The sequence below is a fragment of the Toxotes jaculatrix genome, chromosome 21 (assembly GCF_017976425.1).
Source record: "Toxotes jaculatrix isolate fToxJac2 chromosome 21, fToxJac2.pri, whole genome shotgun sequence".
Taxonomy (NCBI): Eukaryota; Metazoa; Chordata; class Actinopteri; family Toxotidae; genus Toxotes; species Toxotes jaculatrix.
In genome coordinates this window covers 4,375,154-4,401,484 of record NC_054414.1, presented here as the reverse complement: position 1 = coordinate 4,401,484, position 26,331 = coordinate 4,375,154, and the positions used below count along the sequence as shown (strand labels likewise).

Genomic DNA, 26,331 nt, shown 5'->3' with positions numbered 1-26,331 from the left:
TGGATTCATTTGGTAACAAACAGCTACAAACACTTCACAAAAGTGGGTTAATTAGACTATTGGCTATTACAACAAGGTTAGCACTAAGGCTAACCACACTGAAATAACGATTAATCACTTTCACATAATGAATACAGTCAGAAAAAATATCAAATGAATTAATATGATTATTCATTTTCTAACATCTTTTTATTTAACACATATACAACAAAATGCGGGTCTGTGCAGAGCAGTGCAAACCCACCTTGTGAACCACCAAAATGTCATGGTGGAGAGAAAACCAGCTGTGGTTTCAGGGCAGGGATTCTGAGGAGAAATTGAAAAATGTGCAGGAAAATAGGCCAGAGAGGTTAAATAAGGATAAGGAGGACATACTTCTGTGAGCAGCAAGTAACAACCGTGTTCTCTGTGTGTGAATGTCTGTGTGACCTGCTTTAATGAGCATGGAGAGGCCCCAGGGCACAATCAAGACTTTCAACTGCTCAGGACACCAAGTATACAACATCAAGAGGAATATATATATATATATACACATTTTCTCACATATACTACACAGACACACACACACTTCATTGACTGTGAGTGAACACTGCAGCAGGATATGTGACTCACAGGGTCCGTGACAACATTGGAGAAGAGAGGAGGTTTCTCATTGAAGCAGCAGAGGATCAGCTCACAGACCACCAGGCTGAAGTAGAAGTAAAACGTGGTGAATCGCAGCTTGTCAGTCACTTCGCTCTGAAATGTAAAACAAGGACACACATACAGTACACACATGCAAAGGAGTGAAATCAGATATACAGTTGTAAGCATCATCTGTCGAGCAGTGTGTTTGCATGCAGGCAAATTAGGCACGGGTGAGAGCTGAGTGACACGCTTACAGGCTCACAATGACAATGCTAACATGCTGATGTCTAGCAGGTAACGTAATTACAGTCGCCATCTTACTTTAGCATGACGGCATGCTAAAAGAGCCAAAAACGTCAAATTCAGACAGAAAAATATGATTTGATGATGACGCTAGATGAAAAGTCAGAGGATCTACTTTGGTGATTATGCTGTGTCAAACATGAATCTCTGTGCCGATTTTTATGGCTAAATCAAAGCTTCCAATAAATAAAATATAACTAATATGTGGGATGACAGCAACGCAGACTGCACATAACAAGGAACGGAGCTTGAGTTACATTGCTCTGACAGTTCAGGCGTATTGGGGAAATCGATCTGAGTATTCCCAATAACTAAATATAATGTCCTCGCACGCAAATGTACTAAAAGGGCAGCTTCCATCCATTCAGCTGAGTTCTGAGAATAACACTCCTGACACACACACAAACAGGGAAGTCGCTCACTTTCCTTCCTTCATCCGCTGCATACAAACATCAAAATCAGCTGAACACGATTATGAACAGACACATCACTTTGGACTGCTCAAAATCACGTTACTTTCTCTCAGTCATATTCGTGCGTGGGCCTATTTTCTGTATCAACCTGATTATAACGGCACAGGGCCACAGAAGCCTGGACTGACCCCAGTGCTTGGCTAACCGCCAACCTTCCTCATACACCAACTGACTGTGTGATGTAAGGCTGTCTGGGGTTGGTCCTACTTTTAAAACCAAAGCAGCCACAAAATAAAAAAATGGGAATTCTGCAATATATAGGAATTCTCATTTATCTTGAAGTTATCAATCAATCTTGAAGCGTTAACCAACAAAGCTTTAAGCTTTGAGGATTAATGCCCTGAAGACTATACCAACAGTCAGACACACCTTTTGCATACCGTAACAAATGTCAGACATGTTGCACTCTGACATACACCTACAGACCAAACAGGTGTAGTCTGCTATGAAGTAATATAAAAGAAGTTCCACCCACACACAGACAGCTCATTGTTTGGCGACCCGAAAGAACTTCTGAGGTCACGGCGGGGTACACCTTCAGACATTAATCAGATTACACTCCACAGCACAGAAACATGAAGGTTAACCAATGTAAAGACCTTAAACAGAGTAAGCCGCACTCTGATTATTGACCATAATCCAGTCATTATGTGCATGTTAATGGAGCCAATAGCATTTTCACAATAAAGATGACAAAGTGTGCCAATTAGAACCGAGAGCCGACAGAAATGTCTAGAAATGATTTAACAAACCCTGAGGCAAAAAAATTAAAGCTGCGTAATTAATGTTTCAGGGGGGAGGGTAAAATATATATGACCTTACAAGGCTGCTAATGTGTTAGCAAACACTTACCTATTTACACACACACAGAAAAGTAATATTAGCATTCATTTGGAGTCAAGTTTCTGGTTACTCTGTGAGTGCAAGTCCAATATTCACTCTTTTTTTCAGCTCTGCTTTGTTCCCAACCAACTCCTAACGAAAACATATGGCTCTTTATCTACTCAACACTTCAGTGTGTTTTCCACCTCGTTGCTTACTCTGTCAGTCTTCTGTGAGGAGCTGGACGGAGAGCTTTTCCTGTAGGAAACAGCTGCCTGCTTCGTGTGGAAACAAACTCTGATCAGAGCTGTGAGACTGAACCAAAACGGTAAAGTTGTGGGCCAGAAAACCAAAACACTGGTTTAAAAGTCGCTACAAAATACTTTATAAAACTGAGAGGAACTTCAGAGTCTGTATAATTATCTGTGGGTTCTTTACAACTAGTAACCACATACAGAAAGTATCCACTGTAAATAATAAAAATATTGATTAGTGCAGCTTTAAATAACGCTATAATCAATCTCTGCTGTATCCAAAATTCAAAAATTGCCTGTCGTTACAATACATGACACCATTCCTATTCACAGTTTGGATTTTATGGCAGAGTTAAATTCAGATAACCAGCAAAATTTGAGTCTATATTGTCTATATCCTCACAGACGCTGCTGGAAATTCATTTATGAATTTTAGAGGTGAGATCGTTTTTGCCTCAAAACAACAATTTTCAGGATTTGTAGTAGAAATGTTTAATAGGTCACTAATCACTTTGCTCACAGAAGAAAAGGGGACTTATTTGGGAGTCCTGTAATTCCAGTAGATTATAGCTCTACAGGTCTGGAAGCCAGAATTCTCAACACCTTGCCCAGTAATCATATGGGTCATTGTTATTTATCAACAACCCCACTGTATCCACCCTCACGCACATGATCATCAATTTGTACTAACGGGTCTGCCTCTGATACACATATACATTTGTCCATGTTGTCCTGTCTCCTTTTGTATGTTTTCTCCGGCCTGACACCACACACTGTCCGCATGTCTCGTCTTGCTGCCTGCAGGGTTTCTTTGGCGTATGCTGCGGCTCTGTTGGTGAGCTATGCAGTGCTAGAGGTGAGATAAGTATGCTAGGAACAACAGGCCTACTATTCACTCTTCGTTTTCTGCTTAGTGGCGCCCTGGGCTGACCCCTCCAAAACATCCACTCACTGTAAGCTGCAAACCAACTCCTGAGGAAGCAGGACGGGGGAAGGGGTGGAGGCAGAGCTGACTGATCAAGTATTCTTGAAACATCAAGAACACTGAGGCAGAAAAGTGAAGAAAAGGATGAAGGACAACAAGGGAAAAGATAAGATGGAGTTCAAGGAGGTAAGGAGTCAAGTAAACTAGGATAAGGATCTTGAGGAGATGGTGGTGGGGGGGGGGGGGGCGGAGGAGATGAAAGGGCAGCAAGCTGAAGACAGACGTATAAAAGGCATTTGAGGGCTATGTGTGTGCTCACCTGGCTGGAGGCCTGTAGGATCTTGGAACGGAAAGGCACGATGGCACACAGCACAGACAGGAACCAGAAGATGAAGAGGACCCCTGAGGACTGAACCCCACGTAACCTCTCAAACTGGATCAGAAACGTGGCCAGCAGCTGAGAGAGGGAGGGGGACATTACACGGGGAGGAGGAGGGGGAGAGCAGAGGGAGAGACTGAGTTAGATTAGCCAAGACAGAATCACTGAGGGCATGTAAGGTAACCCGCAGTCTGACTGGGTCAGTCTTTCATGCTGACTGTTCCTGCATTAAACACTCCCGGCTGCTCCAGGAGTTTTCTGGCTTTAACCTGACGTAGCCTTCACGAGAGCTATGGACAAGCTCTCCTCATGCACACTGCCCTATCTGGATGCATTCAGCCTTGCTATTGCTATGCTGCTAGTAGATAGGGACACCAAACATGGACATGTCTGAAAAACAGTGCATCTCAAATCCATACTAAATACTGCAGTAATTATAAACAGGGATTGTTTTGTTTGTAGTGTGGCCACAGAGGGACGGTGACAAAACAAAGCATATTTAAACCAGACAGTTTCTGAGTGTACTGTCTGTGGACACAATTCTCCAACAACACAATGAAAAGAAATGGAAGAGCTCCTTACAGCAAAAAAATAAAATAAAATAAAATAAAATAAAATAAAATAAAATAAAATAAAATAAAATAAAATAAAATAAAAATAAAGTGTGGGTGGTGGTGAAACAGCTCCAGAGAGATCTTGGAGAACAACAGAAAGGTTTAGATCTTAAGAAAGACATGTTGCTTTGTCTTTGTAAAGTTTAATTGAAACTTACTTTCCCCAGTTGCAGTTTCACTGACATCACACATAAGGTTTTGTTTGCTGTTTTTGTATAAAACTAAATTATTTTCAAGTGTGTAACACTTAGGCGTGGTGAAGCTTTGAGCTAACACAATCTCAATGCTAACACGCTGAGCTAGATCCTCGCAAAACATTTATCTGTTCACATGCTGCGGCCATGTGACCTTTTCATTTCAATACTGCCTTTCTAGCATTCCTCTGACAGCATAAGAAACCGAACGTGTTTGACTTATTTAGGCCAAACAGCCACTTTCATTTCAGTAATTATTTGCTAACAATAACAACTACAGGACTGATAATAAATTCCATTGCTATAGAGGAAGAAAATTAATATCACCTTCCTGTCTAACAAGAACATACAAAATATCTAACGCAGCCTCTGGTTTGGGCCTACAGCATCAGCTCTTTAAGGTATATGTCTAAAAACAAACACTGAACCCAATCTGCTTCTTACCTGATAAACAAGAACATGTGGAAAAGTCAAGAATGTTTTTTTTTTTTTCTTTTTCCTTTGGAACAAGTTAAACAAGTAAAGTACCATGGTAATCAGATAAGATTAGCTTTAACTCCATTTCAATAACGGTATAGCACAGGTGATGCGGTTCACTTGAAAAGAAACAAAAGCTTGACAGCCATCCAGATGAAATATCTGACCTATGCTGCGTGATGACTAACAATATGTAAACATTCTATACACTTGTATTTACACTTGTATTTCTGTATAAAGGTTTTAAGGTTGCTCTCACACCTTACAGTTCGGTTCACATGGACCAGACCAAAGGAAAAGAAAAGTTATAGATCATTACATTTTAAGTGTAATCATCATCACCACCACCACTGAAATGCCCTTGAGCCAGGCCCTGAACACCTCAACTGTTTCAGTGGCTCACAGATCGCACAATATCGTTGTGCAAGTGTGATGTGTGTAATGGTGTGAGAGTTAATTAGGCCTTCCTAAAAAAGGAAGTGTTGCTGTGAGCAGAGCTTCCCTATCTAAACAGAGGGTCTTATTGTTGCTTCACATCTGGTTGTCGTGTTTAACTGTGGAGAAGGACGTGCGTCCCCATAGTCTGATGCTAACAGGCTGTTTTCACATTCGTCTGCTGGGAGAAAGTTTCTCTGTGTTCACCTTAATGTATGAGATGATTTTGTAACATTGCAAGTCGTTTGGAGACAGTCATGGTCCAGGATAAAACTTAAACAGGTGTGATGTGGATACCTGAAGCATCCAGGTCACATACACAGAGAACAAGACTTGTCAGTGAAGTAGGAGACCTGGATGCCTTGGCCTCAGCTTCTTATCTGGGAAAATGTTGTGCTTTTCTCTGTTTCTTATCTCCTTATCTTTGGGTTGAGGAGTGTTAGCAGCCTAAAACAAGCCCATTAAAGATGTCACGTTACGCTTTCAGACACAAATCCCCCAAATCGCTCCCTTCCCCAGTCCAACTCTTGGCTCAAATGAAAGCATTACTGTAACAGTGATTAATTTCAAATGAAATATTATAGATACATTTATATGTAATGGCTCTTCATATAAAAGAACTTTAGCTTGTACATTAACTTTATTCAGAGTATTTTGACAACAGACTGACTAAAAGTGTTTGAATATATTTTTTACAGTGCAGTTTTGGTGAGGCTCTTTTATCAGACTCTGACACTATCTCTTCACTGTGTGCTCTGTATTTGAATATACATAAAAATGTTTGTATAATTCCACAGTAAAATCTGCATAGAGTAACAGTGCTGCTTTCAAGCAACGGGATTATTCAAAAATGATTTTCACAGGCAGGAAATGTCGTGTTAATCATAAACCAGGTCTGTGAACAAAAGAGAAAAAAAAGGACAGCAAGAGCTGTTCAGAGAATTAGACAAAACCACAGAGTTGCACATACTCATAAAAAAAAAACCTACAAGAGGTGAACTTCTTGTGTAACTGTGTTTGGATGGACATGCTATATCCTCACCATGGTCATGCCAAGAACCAGCGGGGTGACAAAGTAGATGGGCGGCTGGCTGTGCCCCTGTCGCAGCTCATGGAATGTGTGGAAGAGATCCGTCCAACACACTATCCATAACAACAAGCCAAACACCTGAGAGCAGACAGAGAGAAACCAGGGGAGAAAAAGTGAAAAGAGAAACAGACATGATACACTATAAAAACAGAGGGAAGTAAAAGAGATGATTAAATGACTGCTAAACCCTTTGAACAAGCGCAGGATGGAGTGTTTTTGCAGAGAGTATGATGACACCTAAAACACTGTTCGCTCTCTTTCACAGCCTGTGAAGTACTGATCAAACCAACTGTCTCAGGAGGAAGTGGAGGGTACTGAGTGAACAATAAGGGACAGATGTATTAGCCTAACCTTCCTTGGGAATACACATTCATGGCTCATGACTTCTTATTCTTCACACGAAAATCGTACGATACAAGAGGGATATTTCAGAAATGTTCTGTAGTTGGTGTGGGTATCAGATAACAATATGGATAATTTGCTGGTAGCAAATCTGTATGCATGAAAGTTCAGCGTGTAATCCTTGAAGATGATACATTTTTTTTATTCTCTAGATGATGTGAATATACTTTTGGGTGATACAGACAAACAGATACACATACACTCAACACTAAACTAATATAAATCCACTACAAACACAACAGAAAAAAGCATTAATAATCATATACATCAGAAATTGATTCATGGAAGAGTACTGCCCAGGAAATGTATAGAAGTATTCGTCTCTAGAAACATTTGCTGGTTCAAGCTTTGGATTCAAACCTTTTCTGTCATATATGAAAGTAAATAAAATATATTTGAGCTCAGGACTGAAGGCCAGACAAATTATGCAATCTGAAGAAGAAACTTCCGGCTTTACAAAATGATTGCAAAGCTGTTTTTCATTACTTTGTGACATTTGATGGAGTAAACAAATAATTGATTTATAAAGAGAATAATCAGCAAATGAATCGTTAATGAGCTAATATAAGATTTGTCTTAGCCCTGCCTGTTCTCAAACATGGAAATGTCTGTTATTTGGTTACAGATTACAGCTCGTGCTTTGTGTTACATTTTTGGAAGTGTCCCTTCTCACCGTTTTGAACCTGTTCATAATGGACATCATGATGTAGCCTCGGTTGTTCCTCTTGAGATAGAAGAGGTAGATGGGGAACACAGCCCACAGGTAGATGCATGGCAGCCATGATAAGACGGACAGCTGAAAACACTCTGGGAGGTCGGGCCGATCTGTGTGGAACGTCTGATTGGCTACCTGCAGGGACACGCAAGATGGGGAACAGCGCTTTAGTATACAGACCAACATTTCTTATCAGTCAAACCCAAAACTGCACCTTCAGACAAAAACAACAGTCTGACATTGCAGTTTAAACAGTGCACAAATGTAATGTGTCAGTCCACTTCCACCACCCACACAAACACACCCCACTACTTCATCATTCCAGATGTTTCCCTTGAACTGAAATCTGTAAACACTCCGAGACCAGAGTGCCTGCCTCTATGGTCAGGGGGGCGTGAAACGTGTGGTGTGAGATCCAGCTCTTCGCAGTTTAGAAACTTGGCTGACACCATCAAGCACAGGAACATAATAACTTCAATTCTAAGATTACCCGCTTTGCTAGCAACTACTAAGAAGCAAGCTAAAGGTCAGAGGCACAGCAGCCTCACAACATCCCTCTAATCGTAGAGTATTTATTCGCCAGGAATGTTTCTTTGGTTTTATAAACTGAAATCAGGTTCAAAAGCTTCAGTACAAGTCTTGTTTGGATGAATCACCATCAATGCACACACAAATGTAAAATTTCATCTCAGTTTTTGGTACAAGGAGGTGAAAGAATGAGTGCATGTGCATCCAGAGCTTCAAAGCTATGACACTGTGTTCTTTATAAATGAATCACATGAGAGATGAAGGCCAATGAGGGTGTCATAACCACACATACTAAACACAAAGTCTGAACATCTTATGGCGGCTTGTCTTTACAAATCCATGTAGTGTGACACCTCTGTCACAGTTAAAGGGTCTATACACACAAACTGAATAGAACACGTGCATTTTCTCATTTAGCTCCTCTAGACAAACTAGAATGGCACTCAGTCGAGCACATGGCTCTGCCAAGGACAACTATTGATGAAAATGTTGAAAAATCTATCTTGCAATCTTAAGCGAAGCGGTAAAAAAAAAAAAAAAAATTCCTGGATCCACCCCTTTAACTGGATCTGCACTAAACTGTGTTAGGTTCATCCCTGGTCCATGTCCCATCCCTCCACCAAGTTTGGTGCAAATCGGTTCAGTCCTTTTTGCAAAATACTAACATCAAACAGACACAGCTGAAAATCATATTTTGACACATATCATAACTTGCTGTCTACAATGCATTGACAAGTGATCCAACTGCGTCCCACTGCAAATGATTAGGGACGCACAGTCTTAAGCAGAACACTGCTGCCACTGAACCAGACAAAGCTAAAGTTAGCTCACGTTGGACAACTTAACATTATTTGAACCCAGTTAAACAACTATATTTACATTTACAGCAAGCAAAAACAGTTTGTATAAAGTGGTGTCCTGTGATTTGTCACAGGGCAGCAAGAGCCACAGTTTTCATTCAAAACAACATAAGTACATAAGTCAAGTACATATGTTGTGAGCTTTAACTTATGTACTTAAAACACTTTAGGTCCCCTCTGTTGCTTCCAGACCATGAAATACAAAAACAAAAGCATGTAGGAAACTGGAAACACTGTCAAAATCCTGTTTAAGTTCAAGAAACTTCTGTATGACGAGCTCCATGTGTGACAAAACGTTAACGTTAAAACTTACCACAACACTGTATGAAAACAGTATGATTTATTTATTTTGCTGCCGAGGAACAATAACGGACCACTGCCGAGCACATCCGCGGGAGAAAGGTAAACATGAATCATAGTGAGATGTAGCCCTGACGCAGTGGTTATCATGCTCCCCTGGACAAACACAGTTAAAGGCCCACCCACAGATAGAACCAAGATAAACACAGCTGCCAGCCTCCAGCCACTCTCCATACACCACCACACCCATCTGCTGAAAGCATGTGTGTGTGTGTATGGCTAAGTGTGTGATAAAAGTGTTGTAGTAGTAAGGAGGTGAGGGGTAAGTGCTTGCCCTGGTGTGCACGCCAGCAGTGAAATGTGCATCTGCTTCAGAAGTTATTAACATCTTAGCTCATGAGCCCTAAACACACACGCACAGTGTTTATGTGGTGGCTTCATTATTCTTCCTGACAGCGTGGATTTAACCAACCTCCACAGAAAATGTTTTTTTATTTTTAAACCCAAATCTGTGATCTTTCCATTTCATGCCATAAGATAAATTAATAGACTGAAACCCAGCATATGGTTTCAGTCTAGAACACAAAAATGGATGCACTCAAGCTCTAATAATGACTCAGCAGAAAGCAGAATAAACATTTCGGACCCAAACATCTCATCATTCAATTGGCTTTTTGCTCTCTGGCAGCCGCCATTGTTCAAATGTTACATCTCCACTTTAAAAGAGTACTTTTATTCATGTAATGTTGGAACTTCTAAGTTTTAAAGGAATAGTTTCACATTTTAGGGTAACAACATACACCAATCAGCTCCCCTGTTTGAGAACTCAACTCAATTACACTATTTTTTTTTTTTTTTTTTTACTAGCTAAGACATTCCTTATGTTTTAGGGATTAAGGCATAGCTGGTGCAACACAATCCTGACCAAAAAATAATCCCTCATACAACTCCCTGCAAAGCCACAGCTTTTTGTTCTTACACTTTTTTTTTTTTCTAAATGAAACATGCTAAATATAACGGGTAGTTAATGAGCTTTAGAGATGCTGTCTTGTAGCGGTAGCATCACATTTATCAGACAGTCATGAGAGTTGCACCGGCCTTCCCATCTAACTCTCATTCACACTCCATTTTTATTGCCCTTTTTTTTTTTTTTTTTTGCCTCCGCTGCACTGCACGTGTTTAATGGCCTCCGCAGTGTTTGCATTGTGTGCACAGCACGACAACTTATATTACACTCCATTCCTACATTTCTCCTTCTACAGGTCAACCTGAGCAGCAGGGGCACAGCCAGCCGCACATTATTTGTGTTCATGCTGTATGTAACGCACATCACTATGGCACTCAGGACGGAATAAAGTACTGAGACGTAAATGTCAAATTTAAAAGCATTCAGGTGTCTCCGCTGCACACTGGGGAAAAGGCGGTGAGTAAATACCATGTTTAATGACTGACCATACCACACAAAGACTTTCTTTGCTCACACACATCACATTAATTCTTATCTTGGTGACAAAGGCACTGGTTTAATGAGTTTCTGCTATAGTGGCTCACCCTCCACATTCATGTGAACCTATAAGACAAAAGGGGAAAGTTTGATACATTTGCAGATATTAACTCTTCTTTGTTCTGCTGAAACCTGTGGCCTGAAAAATGTTTAAGCTTTCCCATCCAATCTGAAACTGAACGCAGGAGCCGGCAAAGCTCTTACAAAACGCAGAATGTCAGGCCTTTAGTCCACTTCACAGACATTGGAGGCAGTTATCACTACACTTAAGACCTGAAACGTGAAACTTCAACAAAAGGTGAGATAAAGAGGGTGAGGTGCTCTGTGATAAGAGCCAGCCGGCAGAGACGGACGGGCTGCTTCACTTAACCGAGGAGGAAGCCTTACAGTAAGGGAACTGGGTGTCTGAAACAAATCGACTATGACATGGAACAGACAGTGCTAACCCACAGGTCTGACAATTTCCTCCCCTGTGAGTCTCATCGCTCACTGCTGTGGGACTGCTGCACAGTACGGAGATATTATCACAGGTCTTAGAGCCACAGGGATCTAATGGAAACACCAGACTTAATAAAAAACAAGGTTTCAACACTTAGTGAACATAATCGTTGCTCGATAAGCAAACAAAATGAATGTTAACATACGCTGGAGCAGATAACATGCAACCAGCCGCTGTTAATAGTTTTTCATCAATTAATCGATTAATTGATTCATCTGAAAAACTGGTTTAAAATCTCAATGGCTTAGTAATGACCTCGCAACTGTCACCACTTGTTTTCAGGCCTTTAAAGCCTCAGAAAAACAATGTGTGCACTCACCCATCATCAGTGCTGCTGCATGACGAGTCAAGTGACATAACTTTCCATGTCTGAAGTTTCTCTCCTCCATGAAAGAGACTCCAAGCGTAGGAAATCTACAAATTTACCCCTGCAACACTGACTAACACACATCCTGTTCCCAGTCTACATCCCCAGGCAGCTTTGTGACATGTCATCTCCTGTTTCCTTCCATCCTTCCTGTCCGTTTGCCTCTCTGTGGCTCTGCTGAAGCAGAGATGGCATGAAAAAAACCTCTATGTATTTAATACTGATTATACGCAGGATTAACTTGCATGCATGCAGGCCAAATACACATTCATCCTATCCCGAGGTGAAACATTTAGTTGATTATTCAACTAGCTGATCTCAGAAAAGGAATCTGAAAGTATTGTGTTAGCTGATAAATTGTTGCCATCACTTTGTTTTCCTGTTAAAGGTGAACTTAACAGTAAACCTGCTCCTTCCTAAAGACAAAGGGTAGCCTCCCACTGGCTCCAAACCATCCATCAAATTACAGCTTTCCTCCAACTAAAAAATCACTGTGTCCACAAACAGCTCTGACAGATTGTCCAAATTTTTTATTAAATTATTCAAGATGCAACACAAATGAACTCCACTGCACAGACTTGTCACACTGCCTGCAGTGAGCTCCACTGCATCCACTAGACCTTCAGTTATCAACTGAGCTCGTTTCATCACGCTGCATTCAAGCAGTTTGTTCTGGCGAGTAACCAAAAACAAATTAGTTAAATCAATTAAACTAACCAACATGTACAGTACACTGTGACTCGAATCATGTCTAATACAAAGGCAACTACTAACCCATCAGTAAACAGTGTGTGTGACTGATGTGATGTCCCATCAGAAAAACTGAACACCAAGAAAACTCCTTTTAGCCCCAGATTTAAGGTTAAAACACTGTTTCTCACCTTCATCTCTATATGAGTCAGTGCTGGATGAAATCCAAAAGTTTGTAGAGAACCGTTTCTATAGATTTCATGTCACAGAGTGATTTGCCTATGCTATATGGGTGCATTAAAGAGAATAATTGGCTGAGACAGCATTTGCTGTGAAGCCGCTGGCAGCAGGCTGGCAGCAGGTCAAACACAGACATAACTCAGTGATTCAGTACACGAGGAAACATCAACTGATTCTACACTGAGACGGTCAGAAAATAGCAAAAAGAAACATAAGACCATAGAAATGACACTAGAGGAGCACTCCAACTTCAGATAACTGCTTTGGATTTACAGCACATTTACTTCATTCACTGTCAACACTTCGATCAACCCCATTTCCAAAAGCAGCAGCGGTTTTCAGCGACATAGATGAAACTATATCAGGTGAGTTAAAGTTAAACATCTCAGAGCCAGATATCTTCTCTCATCACTCTCATCATATTCAGTCAGACCAACAACGTTAAGCATTACATCAAAAAGCACAGCTTCTGCTTTCTGTTCAGTATAATACAAGAAGCCAAGCACTGATTTGTTCATCTTTATAAGTTAAAAAAGAAAAATTACAAACCAAAAAGAAGTGCGAAGTGTAACAGCCACCTCTCTGATCTAATCTCAGTTACAGCTACATTTCCTGTCCTTGCTTCACAGTAAAAGCATTTCAGAGGTTCACTAATGGAAAGCTTTTAATGTGAAACAACAGCAGGAGAAAGTGCACGGTTTGCATTACCAGTGCCCCGTCACAGCAAGGCTGGCGACAGAGGTACAAGGAAGCAGCTCATGAAACAGTGAGTCTGACATCGGTTAGAAGAGGAACAAATCTCCAAACCACAGACATTCCTGTGTTACACGCAGCTAAACATAGCTAGACACTTCAAAATGCTGCTTTCTTCTTTTTTACTGATGCAAGAACGAAGCTTTAGGGTTAGGTCACGTTACACTTCCATCCCACAAATATTTTCTTCATTTCCCATTCACCTCTATTGAAGCCTGAACAACAGACAAATTCAAGCCTGCATTTCCTGTTACGCTGTGATCTCCAAGTCGGCTCTGACAGATTTGCAGGTCTGAAAAGTCTCCTTTTATTGTAAATCACTGTGGATGTGACGTAACAATTTAATGATATGCATAGTTTACTACTGTTAATCAAATCACTTAAAGCCATGTAACAGATCATTTCGAATAACAACGTACTGGGCTGCAGTGTTTGCAGCAGAATTATATTAATCTGTACCAGGTTCTGCAGGGAAATAAAAAACACTCAACACGCTCCCAAAAGCGGCGCAGGTGGTGGGGGTGGGCGTGGGCGGGGGTGACAGACTTATGCTTATGCTTACTGGTGTATTTAGAGATTTGAGAAAATAAATTGCAGCAGGCCGTCCATCTGTTCTCCGTTAGACTGAGAAGCTGTCGAGTGGTATGAATGGAAGGCCAACGACAGTAAAGTCTGCAGGAGGACAGGAACTGCTGCCGGCCATGTTTACTTACACTCTGACATGGAAAAAATTAGCAATGTTATTCCTGGATCTTTGCTTTTCATAGATTACCAGACGCTGTCGGAGTCCTTAAAGGCATATTGTTCAACAGACATTCCTATTGCTAAGTGGACAAGTAGGAATGATGATTTAGTGGGGAATTTGCTGTATTACTTAGAAATGAAAACCAATAAAAATGTTGCAGAATACACAGGAAGTGACTGAGACTGTGCAGACTGTAAAGAAAATAAAGCACAGAACAGCCTGCTGTATGACGTGGATAACATGAAGGAAGCACACACACGTTCCAAAGGTTCGAAAGGAATTTGACTCTTTCAATAAGTCTCGATTACATTTTTTTTTTCCTTTTGTTAAGCAACATTTTATGACAAGGCTGAAGTCCTGGCTTTCTGAAGTGAAAATGAGACCATTTCACAACTCTCAATTCCGGATCTTTTGCTGGGTAAGCAGTCTTTCAGTTCAGGAAATAGACACTAAATTCTGGGATTTTCTGTGAAAGTATAAACTGTTGCAAGAACACTAGTGTGGTGTTTGAGACAGGATTGGCTGAAAGGGGGTCAAATGGGCCCTTTGGTACTTTTCCATCCAGTGGGGAAAACAAACAATACTATGAAAACGGTTCATAAAATTAAAATAATACGAAAAACAATAAAATGAATTGGTCAAATACAATTATCAGTGTGATTAACTAACTAAGAATGAAGTAAAATTAAAGGATTATGACTAATGTTTATGACTTGGCAGCATTAGGTGGTCAGTGCTCTGCACATATCGAGCTGGCACATGATGTGCACAGGTAGCGGGCGACGCTATTGACCGGACGGATGGCCCAAAATAAATCACGAAATAAATGTTGAAATAGCTCGTAAAAACTAAAAATAAGATGCCTGCTAACAGCTTTGATTGCGCCCTTGATTTTCAGGAACTAAATGTATACAGGGAAGTTGCAGGAGTTTAAAGAAGCCACCGTCGTAGTGGCACGCTCTGACCAAAACTGCTGCTTTTTTTTACAAATGCCTAAAAAAAAAAATAGAAGAAATCTGGAAGTTGGTTTGGTGACTCAGTGATATTTAGAAATAAAATGAACAATAAATTAATGGATGAGCAAGGGGAAGGTATTTTTTCGGCTGCAGTGATTGTGAGAAATTTCTTTTGCGCAAGAGAAATGACAAGTGAGTCATTCAACCTAAAAGTCAACTACAAAATTTCCTGCTCCCTCCTTATCGGTGCCACTGTTATTTGCCTATAGTCAGATTTTTCATTCATGGTGTCAAAAGGCTTTGACCTTGCATCAGTTTATCTCCTCATTCCACTATCTCACCTATAGTTAAAGATAACACACCTTAACACATATACGCTTTCTTCTGCGACGCACTGAACTTTCCCACCAAAGGTCCGTTGTCATCGTGATTATGACTTCTTCAATTACAACAAATTCCTCTTTTTCAGTTTCTGTTCAGCTTCAGCTCCACCTCACAGCATCCAAACCCTAACTAATGAAGAAACTGTTGCAGATTACACAGTCTGTGAGAGCTCAGCGCGTCTGAAGCAAACTCCATTCCTCCTGCCCGGCTGTGCTTTCGCTCAACACACACGCGTAAACCAAGCTGCCGCTGACAGATTGAATTGTTGGTATATAACACTGATGGTAAGCAGGCTTTAGGTCAGCCTGTTCATGTGTGCACTATGTGCCACACCTTCTGTCTGATTCTGCTACGCCTTCTAGTCTCTATATCGCCTCAAAGCTTTTGTTACTGGACAACACATCGTTCAATGTATGCGTTCTTCATGTGAGTGTGTGTTAAAGGCACAGTCCACATCCGGGTAATGACAGCAGAATAATTATTACATACCTATTGATTTGTTTGAACCCCCATTGCTTTAGTTTTGGTGAACACTGCAATATAACTGATAATCACTATATATCAAGTATCAAAGGCATTTACTGGAGAAGTAGAGAGTTTTTCTATACTGAATGAATCATTGGTGCCACTGCTGAACTTGCACTGATAAATGTATTTTGGACTTAGGAAAACTATCTCACCATAAGGTCCAGTAAAACTTGTTCTGCAGCTTTGGATTGTAGTTTGCCCAGTTGTCGTGGGAGTTTCCATGTTTCTGAGCATTTTAAAGTTCTAATCTTTAAGATGTTCATGAAATGAAACCTAGGTTTTGATGCTACTCATAGCTGACCTTTCTTCAGCAGTCGTCATTCTGGGCATTAAACCGATCTCTATAATGATTATGAAAACATTTCCCACAATAACGATGATAAAGTGATTCATTTGTCATTTCTGATAAATCTATCTGTTCTGTTTAGGGGTCAACTTTGCAACATCACCCTTTGAGACTTCAGCAATTGGGTTTTATGGCTCACAAGAGGTCAAAACACACACACACACACATTGTTGGAAACATTAAAATGAGCGACCGTGAGCAGAGTCAGGCGTCTACACAAGAAGAGCAATTTGTGGCCAGAAATTAGGTCACACAACATCAATGATATGGAAATGGTTCCAGTTTCTAAAGATGGAAAAATAGGGGGAGCAATATCTGTTGCAAAATATCTAGCCGTCCTTCGCCCAAGAAAAAGGGAAACGCAACAAACCGCTTCCACTATTTGAAAAGGTAACGTTAGCATCCCATCGAGTACACACAAAGTCCAAAGCCTGCGCTCCCAAACTGCTAGCACTAGCGTCGAAGCTCGTGAACGAGCCTCTTGTGGTAACGTTAGTTCAAACCCCAAAAACATTTGCTTGTGTTTGCCCTTTTAGTCATTCATTGGCTGACACTTTATAGACCAAACAAGTAATTATTTAATCCAGAAAATAATCAGCAGATTAATCAAAAGTGAAAATAATTATTTTTTTATGACCTTAATCTGGTGTGACATAAAGTTTCAAACTTAAATTGGAACAGCTTTTGATTTCATTACAGTAATTACATTAGACACAAACAATAAAAGACAGTGGAACCACGATCACAGCGCTTACACACTGCATATTCTCTTTACATCACTCCACTCTGTAGTGTGGGGAACACTGATTTACCACAGAAACAGTACTATAAACTGACTTCCCCACAGTCACACTGACGTGAATGTCAAATTCAAGTAGTACAGTAGCCAAGTTCCTGTCTATCTATACTTATGGTTTTCTATTAGTATGTTTTGGGATAAAACAAAACATCTGAATCAAGTCTGGTTTTTTATCTTGATCTTGTCAAGGTGAAGCAGTGAAAGTCAAAACCTTTACTGTAACATTTGTATCAACATCCTGACAAAGTGAGAGGACTTTGATTAAGATTGTGCACAGGCTATCACTTGAAGGCTAATTCATAAACCTGCCCACAAAGCTTTGATCAATAGGAGTGCTGATTTTACTAATGTAAACCTTGTTTGAGCTATCAGCGAGAGATAAAGGTGCACGCTACATTTAACACCTTTCACAAACACTGAGATTGCAGGTAAAGTCTCTAGCCAAGCCTTGGTATTTAACCCAACTCGCAGCGGACACGCACTGTTGAGTGCAGGGGGATTACAACCGCCTGCAGTTTGTTTGAAGTGGACATAAACAGGAGCAACTAGTTTAAGTCACCACAGACGGCCTGGAAAACAAGCCACTCCATAGCGTAATATCCTTCCAGAGGAAAATCAGGTGCACGGTCTTAACCCAGTGCCTCAAAGCTTTTGAGTTTGATGCATAAAGGAGTTTCTTAGAGGCAGATTGGGCCAAATGCTTCACAGAGCATGGGGATGTCTGAATCGCATAGAGGCAAAACACTGCAGTAGTGATACCAACAGCTGATACCAACAGTTGTTTTCAGCAAAAGAGCTTTCATAAATCCACTTAACACTACCTGTCTGGCTGGTGAACACAGTGGAGGATATAGCAGCTAAAAACAAATATATTTTTCTCAGTGGAGACCAAAACAGAGCTAAAAGGCAAATGAACAGAAACATGACCCTGTTGGGTATGTACGTAAATCCAAACTCACCGTAACTACTTCATAATGTTGTGCTGTGAGCCTCACATGACCTAAACAGTGGTTAATTCGGGTTTGAGGAGCTCTACCATTGTTGTTCAATACTTAAAGACATAGCTGCTCAACATTTTATCACAGTTACCACCTGGATTTCCACAACAAGCACAAGAAAAAGGCATAAACCAAGGTTTTTACTGTGAATCAGCTGCAGCCATACAGCATGTCAGACAGACAAGTGTAGAGTAAGTGACTGAGGGTGCTGCAGGAATACACACCTGCAACAGAACAGCACAACAACAACAGTTTGCAGTGTTTGCATCACTGCATGATTAAACCCACATTATTATTTCAAAGACAAAAAGGACACTTTTTAGACTATGATCCCAGTTACCTCTAACAGAGTGTCATCACCCAGGTAGTCTACAAGGTGAAGTGAATGCTAGTGTTGATCTCTGAGGAAGAAATAGAAAGTTTCCATAATATTCCCACTGGGAATTAATGTGTGTCTGTGGTGCTATTATACTGTTCTGTGGTACAGCCTACGGTATTTTCCATCTCCTATAATATTCATCATACTCATACTTATTAATGGGGTGTCTGTGGTGTCAAGTAGTGATATTAATGTGACTTTTTATCACCACACAGAAATATCCCCAGTGGGACTATAGTGTGTCTTTAATAGGCTATACATTAGCTGCTTCCTACTCCATGGTATTGTTTTCAGTACTGTGCTATCACTTTAATATTCCTGGAGAGACCTAACTACTGGGACTGAGGTAAGTGTGCGGACCGTATCAGACCGGAGGTCTGTGACAGTCCAGTGAGAAAGCAGAGTCCAAGCAGGGCGCAGATGGTTCTAAAGGTGTAGCAGATTTTCAAGATGGACGACAGCTCGGGCTCTTCTGCGACCCAAGTGGGTTTGCATACATAACACAGCACATTCAGTGGGTACCATTATTTTATACAGCTTCATATGTAATGACATATAATTAAACCCCTATTGGAAATCTACTACACCTTCCAAGCAAAGGAACCATCCACTCTGCTTTGTGATTGGACCGTCAGTGTCCAATCAGATTCAGGCGTAAAGAAAAGGTCAAAATTTGTACTTGTAACTTCAGCCTCCTGTTTTGTATCTGTACACAGATGTTCACAAAATCACTTCTTTTTTTTCATTGTATTTGTGTATCACCTTCACTGATAGCCTTATGTGCTTTAAACTCATACTGAGTATATGTATGAAAAACAGAGCATTACCTGAATGATCTATCACACTGGAAATGTTTCTTAGAGACTCCATGTGTGTCACTGCAAGGCTAAGCGCCGGGAGCTTCTTTGAAATTGCCCCTGCTAGAGCTAAGTGTAGGCGGGCGGTTGGTGTTGCTGGAGTCGGTGTGGATGAGGGGCCCACTTTGGAAGATTTTGTCCCCCTGTCCATAACTTTAAAAATCTGTCCTGTCCACAAATACTACAGATAATTAATATGTAGCTAAACCAGACAGTTTATGAAAACAGAGCCCGACTTCTTTATACAGAAAAAAACTAATGCACGTAGTTCACCATGACATGAACTAGAAGCCTGTAACACAGTAAATGTTAACACAGTGAGTTATTTATGCCTGACTGTACTTGTGAACGGCTGAAAGAAAGCAACAGTAGCCAATAACACAACACTGGTACATCCCTGTCAGACGGTACGCGAAGTACACACAAGGCCAATGGAGTTACAGTATCTTGTGACACACACGGCGGTCATGACAAACCACCGGCGACGACTGACGAAGACGTACTCACCCAGAAGGGGAGGTTTGGTCCGCACAGCCGCTCCATCTCCGTCGCGGCGGGAGACCGGCAGCGAGACGGGGGAGCTCTTTATCCCCTGGAGAGGTCGAGCCCCTTCTGGCCGAGCAGCTTTCCTATTCCGGCGCGCGAGAAGACGCTCGCTAACTATCACATGCCACACCGGCAGGTAGGCCCGTGTGCTGCGGAGGTGCCTCGGTTTCTGTGTGCCTTCCCCCCTTCCTCCTCCTCCACGCGACAGCGTGGACAGACCAGCGTCAGGAGACGCTTCGCTCCTTCCTTTCAGCAGAGAGACGGAGCTGGAAAGTCATCCGGAGCTGGCGAAGAATTGTTTGTATCAGAGGCTGTCCTGAAGGAAAGGCAGCAGGGCGTCTGCTTACGAGACCCCGCCCCCCCTCTCTCTGCCTCTCTCCCCGACGCTCTCTCTCTCTCACACACACACACACATACACAGACACACAACATGACTCAACAGCATGAAGCCATGCTGACTCATGACGCCAGGGTTTAGAGGTGAGGAAAAGTAAAAATTCACAGGTCAACATAGGTGAGCTTTAGGTGGACTCACACAAATTCAAATTGTGGGAAAAAAAAACACGAAACTGAGTAAGAGTTAATTCCGGGTTAGAGGGTTGGGCTTAAGCGGGTCAAATATGAATATATAGAGTCTATGGTTTAGAGTTATTTCAAGTCCTAAATGTGTGTGAGAGGTGGCAGCTGGGTGGTCCCATGGGTGAGCTCCCACTGTTAACATTTGTTACAAGGTGAATGTGCGGCTGACAAGTCCATTGTGCGACTTTCCTGGTCTAAAAAAGGAAAAAGGAAATTGAGAATCACACACACACACACACACACATACCCTCACATGTACCTACCCAGCCAATGAGAGCCTGCTTGTACCTTCATACCTGTGTAGTTTAAAGGAGTCTTTAAGCACACCTTCCTACCTCCCAAACCCATCATACAAGGAAATGAAATTAAAAGATCAAGTGTCACACAACAGCATTTAAATATTCATAGAAAATAGGGTTTAGTGGGCTAATTAATGAATGACACTGTGATTTTGCTGTTTTAAAGGTGTCTGCAAGCAATTAAATATTCTACTTCCGTAAATCTGGGGGAGTCACAAGGGAGAAGTTAGTGGAAGAATGATCAAAACTGAAGCACCAGAGACTGAGGTATCATGACTTTTAGTTCCTAGTATGAGTCAAGCTCTCCAAGCATTGGATCCAGCATTTCCCACAATGCAACCAGATAGCGCAGTTCATTAGTCCCCCCTTGCTTCTATCAGACATCACCCCATGTTAAAAATTTTGACTCACGCCCCAGCCTGATGACTTCATCTGTTTCTACGAACTTTCGAAAGATGGAGCAGCACTCTGTGTACTCACATCTAAATAAACTAAACTTCATGTGTAAAATCCCTTTAATAATTGATCACAGTATATTTGTAGTATTCACTAAGCTGAGATATTTTCAGCACAAGATTTAGAACATTACGTGTGCACAGTTGCCAAAGGAGCTGATTTACTATATGTGTGACTTATATGTCATTTTTAAACCTGAAACTCTTTTCCCACATACTGTACATTGGTTAATGTGCAGTATGTTTTTCTTGTGCCCAGTCTCTATTAAAGCTATCAGGGAAGGGGCGTTGCTCGGTACAGCTGCACCATACATCCCAGGGAACCGGGAATTACATTATAGCGGTTGATACATAACCAGCTAGGCACCATGGGACTGTAGAGTATGTTAGACTTGTCTGTTAGGCCTGCTTTTGAATGTGTGAGTGAGTAGAGAAGTTTAAAATAATTAAATTTTAACCACAAGAATGCGCCAGGTGCATACTTGCCACCATTCCTGGAAATTAGCGTGAGCTGTTGTGCTTGATTTGGCACACGATCAGGTCAGTGGCACTCCTACTGTTTCAGCAGGCTCTTTTAATTAATCCCCAACCAAGTCAAAGACAATACAGAAGAGATACAGCACCTATTACAATATATACGTGTTAGCCAAACAGAAACTCATATTTTTTCCCTAAAAAAACATAAATCTAACAAATAATTATGAGAGTCTACTTTGCACCGCTAAACTACAGCAACCCTACAACTTTAGCTATACAGTATGTATCGTACCATGGCCTTAGACATAATTCGTTTAATATATAAACCCCTGAGTTTACAAGAAATCACACTCTGATATCAGACCATCCATAGCCAAGACAGATCAAGTAAAAAATAGAGCTGTGTCTTCAGAAGGCCCAGGGCTAGTTTAACCTCATTTCACAGGAACATTTATTAAAAAAAAAAAAAAAATTCCAGTATCCCTATAAGAAATCAGAGTCCAGACTTAGCATCTTCAAAAAGCTCACAGCATGTGACTGCTAATGACTGTAAGCACTGGGCTAAAGGTGTCAGTGTGTTGTCAGATGGCTCCCACTGACTTGAATGTATGTACAATTAAAGAATTTCAGTAACTCCAATTTGATGTGAAAGCTACATTAGCCAGGTGTGCAAAGGTGTGGAAGTTAGAAGGGTTTTAAGTTTCTTTCTCAAGCTTTCTTTTTCTATTTGTTGCACAAATATTCCTGACCTTTTTCATGTGCGCAACCGAGTGCTACAAAGATTGATTGCCCTCCAGGAAAGACTGTCCGAGTGTGAGCACTGTCATCCCTTTATTTGAGAAATTAGTGTGCTCCTTTCTATGATGACAGCCTTTGCACCCTCTTTATAAATGATGTTTCTTTCCGACGCGGTCAAATGATGTACAAACTACTTGGTTTTGAGCATACTGACATCTTAATAGGGTTAGTGACAAAATCCCTGGTTTACTGCTATACAGGTAAACTGCCTGGTAGAATTACTGATGATGTAGCATGTCTCTGTATTGTGATATTACCTTACACACATTACATATGACTGAGAGCTACCAAGTCCTTCTTCTGTTTCGGTTTAGGCTGTACGTCTGTGTCCTTAGAATTATATCTGCCTGAGATAAGGCAGTCTAATATACCGAGCTTCAAAGTTCTCAGTAATCTTTTAGTCAGATAAAACTTAAAATAGCAAGGTCATGCAATGTATTGCAAGCAAGTTAATTAAGGTCAAATTATATATGAAAAAACAGAGGGTTGAGAAATGCACAGTGCTTTACATTGTTTTGGGTTCACAATATATTATGAAAACAGCAGATGTGTTCTGTCTGTTGTTGGTATGAAGATAACAGTTGAGAGGGGGAACAAATCTTAGCAGCACTAACTTCATGCCACATCGTGCTGGCATTCCTGCTGTATAGGCTGCAAAGGCACGCAGCAGTGAGGCTTTGTTAAGTCCACAGGTCTCCCGCTGCAGGGGATCTTACAACAGGGGATCTGATTACCAGACGTTAAGCCCTTCTGTTCTCTACCTACATTCCAAGAAGAGATGACCTTGGCCCACAGGCAGAAGCTTCTGTGTCCACAATTAGTTGGACATCCTTTCTGTGTGCAGATAAATGAAGCCACCCAGCAGAGGACCTGCAGGGTGTGAACGTACCATGACGTGAAGGAAGACCTGTGTTGTATTTACACCGCAGGAACTGTCTTAAATCCTCGCGGATGAGCAGTGTCACATTATGAAAGTAGGGCCTATACAGAGCAGCTCCGCCCCAGGACCTGTAATCCCATTTATCTGTCCATCCTGTGCCAGGAGGGATTTCCCCCTGGTTTCACTGGCTGGTGTTTGATTTGCACAGGAGACCCAAAGCTGCTTTCCAATAAGTCGTGTAACGAAAAATAAAAGAAATGAATTCATGAAAGCTTGAAGTCATAAATCAATAAACCCCTATGAAGCCATGAGGATGGTTTCACAGAAAACAGCGCTTTTGAAAATGAGACAAAATGGACAAAAAAGCTGCAATTACACTAATTTGCTGCTACTCTATTAATACTATGATATATATAATGATTTTTACTGTAATTGACACATTATTGTTTATTTTATTTCATTGTTCTTCTCAACAGGAACAGCATGTCAGTAGATCTGTGAGAAATTGTTTAGTTCTTCCATCTGCATCAGGTATTTCCAGGGCAAAGCACACCACCTAGTGGTCAACCAGGGACACCTGTGACACACATAGCAGCATTAATATCAGGATTATGTTTATTATTGGCAGTAATTCTCAAATCAGTTTTATTAGTAGGAGTATAAGCCATGGATGTTACATCAATGTTTGTTTTAGAATTAGCATTAGATGTAGAATCAGCATTGCCATTGTCCAGGGTAGTGTTAGTAGCATAAGATAAACATTACTGTTACTGTAAGTACATTCTGGTGGTGTTAGCATTGGTAAGTCTGATGGCAGCAAATACATCATACTACAATCAGGATCAGTCAGATCTGACATTACCTTACTTAGCTGTAATTAGTACATACACGACCAGTCAAAGGTTTTAGAACACCTCCATGTTTCCAGTTGTTACTGAAGTTTACACAGTGTAATGTCTCTGAAGTTTCTGAAATTAAAGCACAGGACAAATAAACAGATTTTTAAGAAAGGAATCATGGAATCTTAAATCCTAAATTTAGATTTAGTTCAAAGTTTTCACTCACTCAACAGATGAACACACTCGTGACATTCTTTTTACAGTGGAAATGAAACATTGTTTGGAAAGGTCGTCCTAACACTGCCTAAGTTCCCACACATGTGTTGCACTTGCAGGTTGCTTTGCTTTCACCCTCCGTCCAGTTCATCCCAAACCAGCTCCATGTGGTTTAAGTCTGGAGACTGTGCTGGTCTTCATCATGTGAAGGCCACTGTCTGGTTCTTTTCCTCTAACATTCTGGGTCATTACATTGCTGTAGGATGAAGCTCTGATCACACTGTCCTAACAAAACATCAGAGGGTGTAGTAACAGTTTGTTCTAACACTGCCTGTGTTCAGACAGAGGGTTTGTAAGCCATCGAAAAGTTGGGTCACCTGTAGGAACTGTTTACATTAACATTTGCTTCATTTACTTCCATAGCTGCAGGGAAACTCTAAGTGAATCAATTTCTTAATCCCTAATAAAGTGCTCCACTAAAATTAAAAGACCCACATACAAACTTTGACACTGGATTTATAGTTTGGTTTATTTGTCAGGAAAACATCTCAGCCTGTGAAAACAGCTGTATAATGTCTTCTGGGGCTCTTGAGGAAGCTTTGTCATAAAGGTTTATCACCATCACCATCATCACCCCCTCTGTTTAGCCTACAGTATTATAACAGAAAGCCTGCATTACAAACTAAGGGCATGGAGTTTGAGAGACTAATGAGGCATCTAATGAATGAAAGATTTTAATGAAGCTACTGGTAACATTAAGGGAAATGCAGTTTTGTACCTTGGCCCGTACTATGGACAAAAAGTCAGAATATCGCTGCCTCTGTCGAATCAGTGACCATACTCTTTAAGTCCTAAAATGGCCTAAAGTTTCAGAACTGACAGTTGGTTACTCCCTCTTCAGGATTAATATAAGACCTGCCAAATCCTGCAAGATGTGATTAATTAACTGTAGGGTGGTTACTATTTAGAGTTTCTTATACATTTTGCATGTAAAACTTGTTCTCTGAATTTGGCTGGAAAAATACAGCTATTAAAAAAAAAGCCTATTGATATTTATACACCCTGAGGTCAAGTAATGCCATCCCTTGCATGGCTCTTGAAGGGTCTTGAATTGGTCTTGTTATCTCGCTTGTGATCTGTGCGCAGCCAGAAGGTGGAGTCATGAACGCAGCAGTGCTCGGTCCTTTGGTTCATTCGGTTCATGGCGCACAGGATGGCCGTTTCTCTGCCAAGGGCTGATGTGCATTTGAGTTGACTATCTACAGATTTTATCCAAGAGTCATCCTCAACCAGAGCACTGTCGAATAACTGAGTAATTGGCTTAAAAAAACTGAACCGTGCTCCTCGATGAGGGTTTTATTTTGAAAGTTATAATGTGGGTGGGCGGGTGTGTGTGTGTGTGTGTGTCTGCACTTGGCATCTCCAAGCAGTTGCGCTGTGGGCGCACATCTGGAGAGAGCGGGTTCGTTATGAATTTGAAACAAACTGCCTGCTCCTGCGGGACGCGGAAATGATCGCATATTATGTGATATAGACCGTAATCAGATTCCTCTTTCTGGACTCTTGTCATTCCACTCTATTTATCCCCTCTGATCGGCCAGTGCGCCAGAAACAGTGTGAGCTGTAACTCGAGCCGTCGTAGTTGGACTGAACAGCCCGGTTACAGCAGCTCCAACAGCTGGGTGAGGGCTGGAAACATCTGCAGCGTCTGTTCCGGAGTGCGTAAAATGAAGCAGCAGCTGAATGGTTTTCTGCCGCCTGTCCTGGATGAAACATCCCAGGAATGAAGCAAAGCGGTT

At 41.1% G+C, this 26,331-nt stretch overlaps 1 protein-coding gene across 3 annotated transcripts in view; it reads right to left on the bottom strand.

The window, feature by feature from the left end:
• abcc3 (ATP-binding cassette, sub-family C (CFTR/MRP), member 3) overlaps positions 1-20,303 on the bottom strand; it is a 42,942-nt gene extending 22,639 nt beyond the window's left edge. For 2 of the 3 annotated variants that reach the window (XM_041029320.1, XM_041029319.1), the window contains exons 1-6: positions 19,951-20,299; positions 7,669-7,845; positions 6,546-6,671; positions 3,724-3,861; positions 613-738; positions 245-306 (exon numbers count right to left, since the gene is read on the bottom strand). In XM_041029320.1, coding sequence (XP_040885254.1) covers positions 245-306; positions 613-738; positions 3,724-3,861; positions 6,546-6,671; positions 7,669-7,845; positions 19,951-19,986 — 665 coding nt within the window. In that variant the 5' untranslated portion in view covers positions 19,987-20,299. Of the gene's footprint in view, positions 1-244; positions 307-612; positions 739-3,723; positions 3,862-6,545; positions 6,672-7,668; positions 7,846-19,950 lie in introns of all 3 variants that reach the window. The other variant, XR_005892731.1, reaches the window with a different exon arrangement.
• Between the last annotated feature and the right edge of the window lie 6,028 nt (positions 20,304-26,331).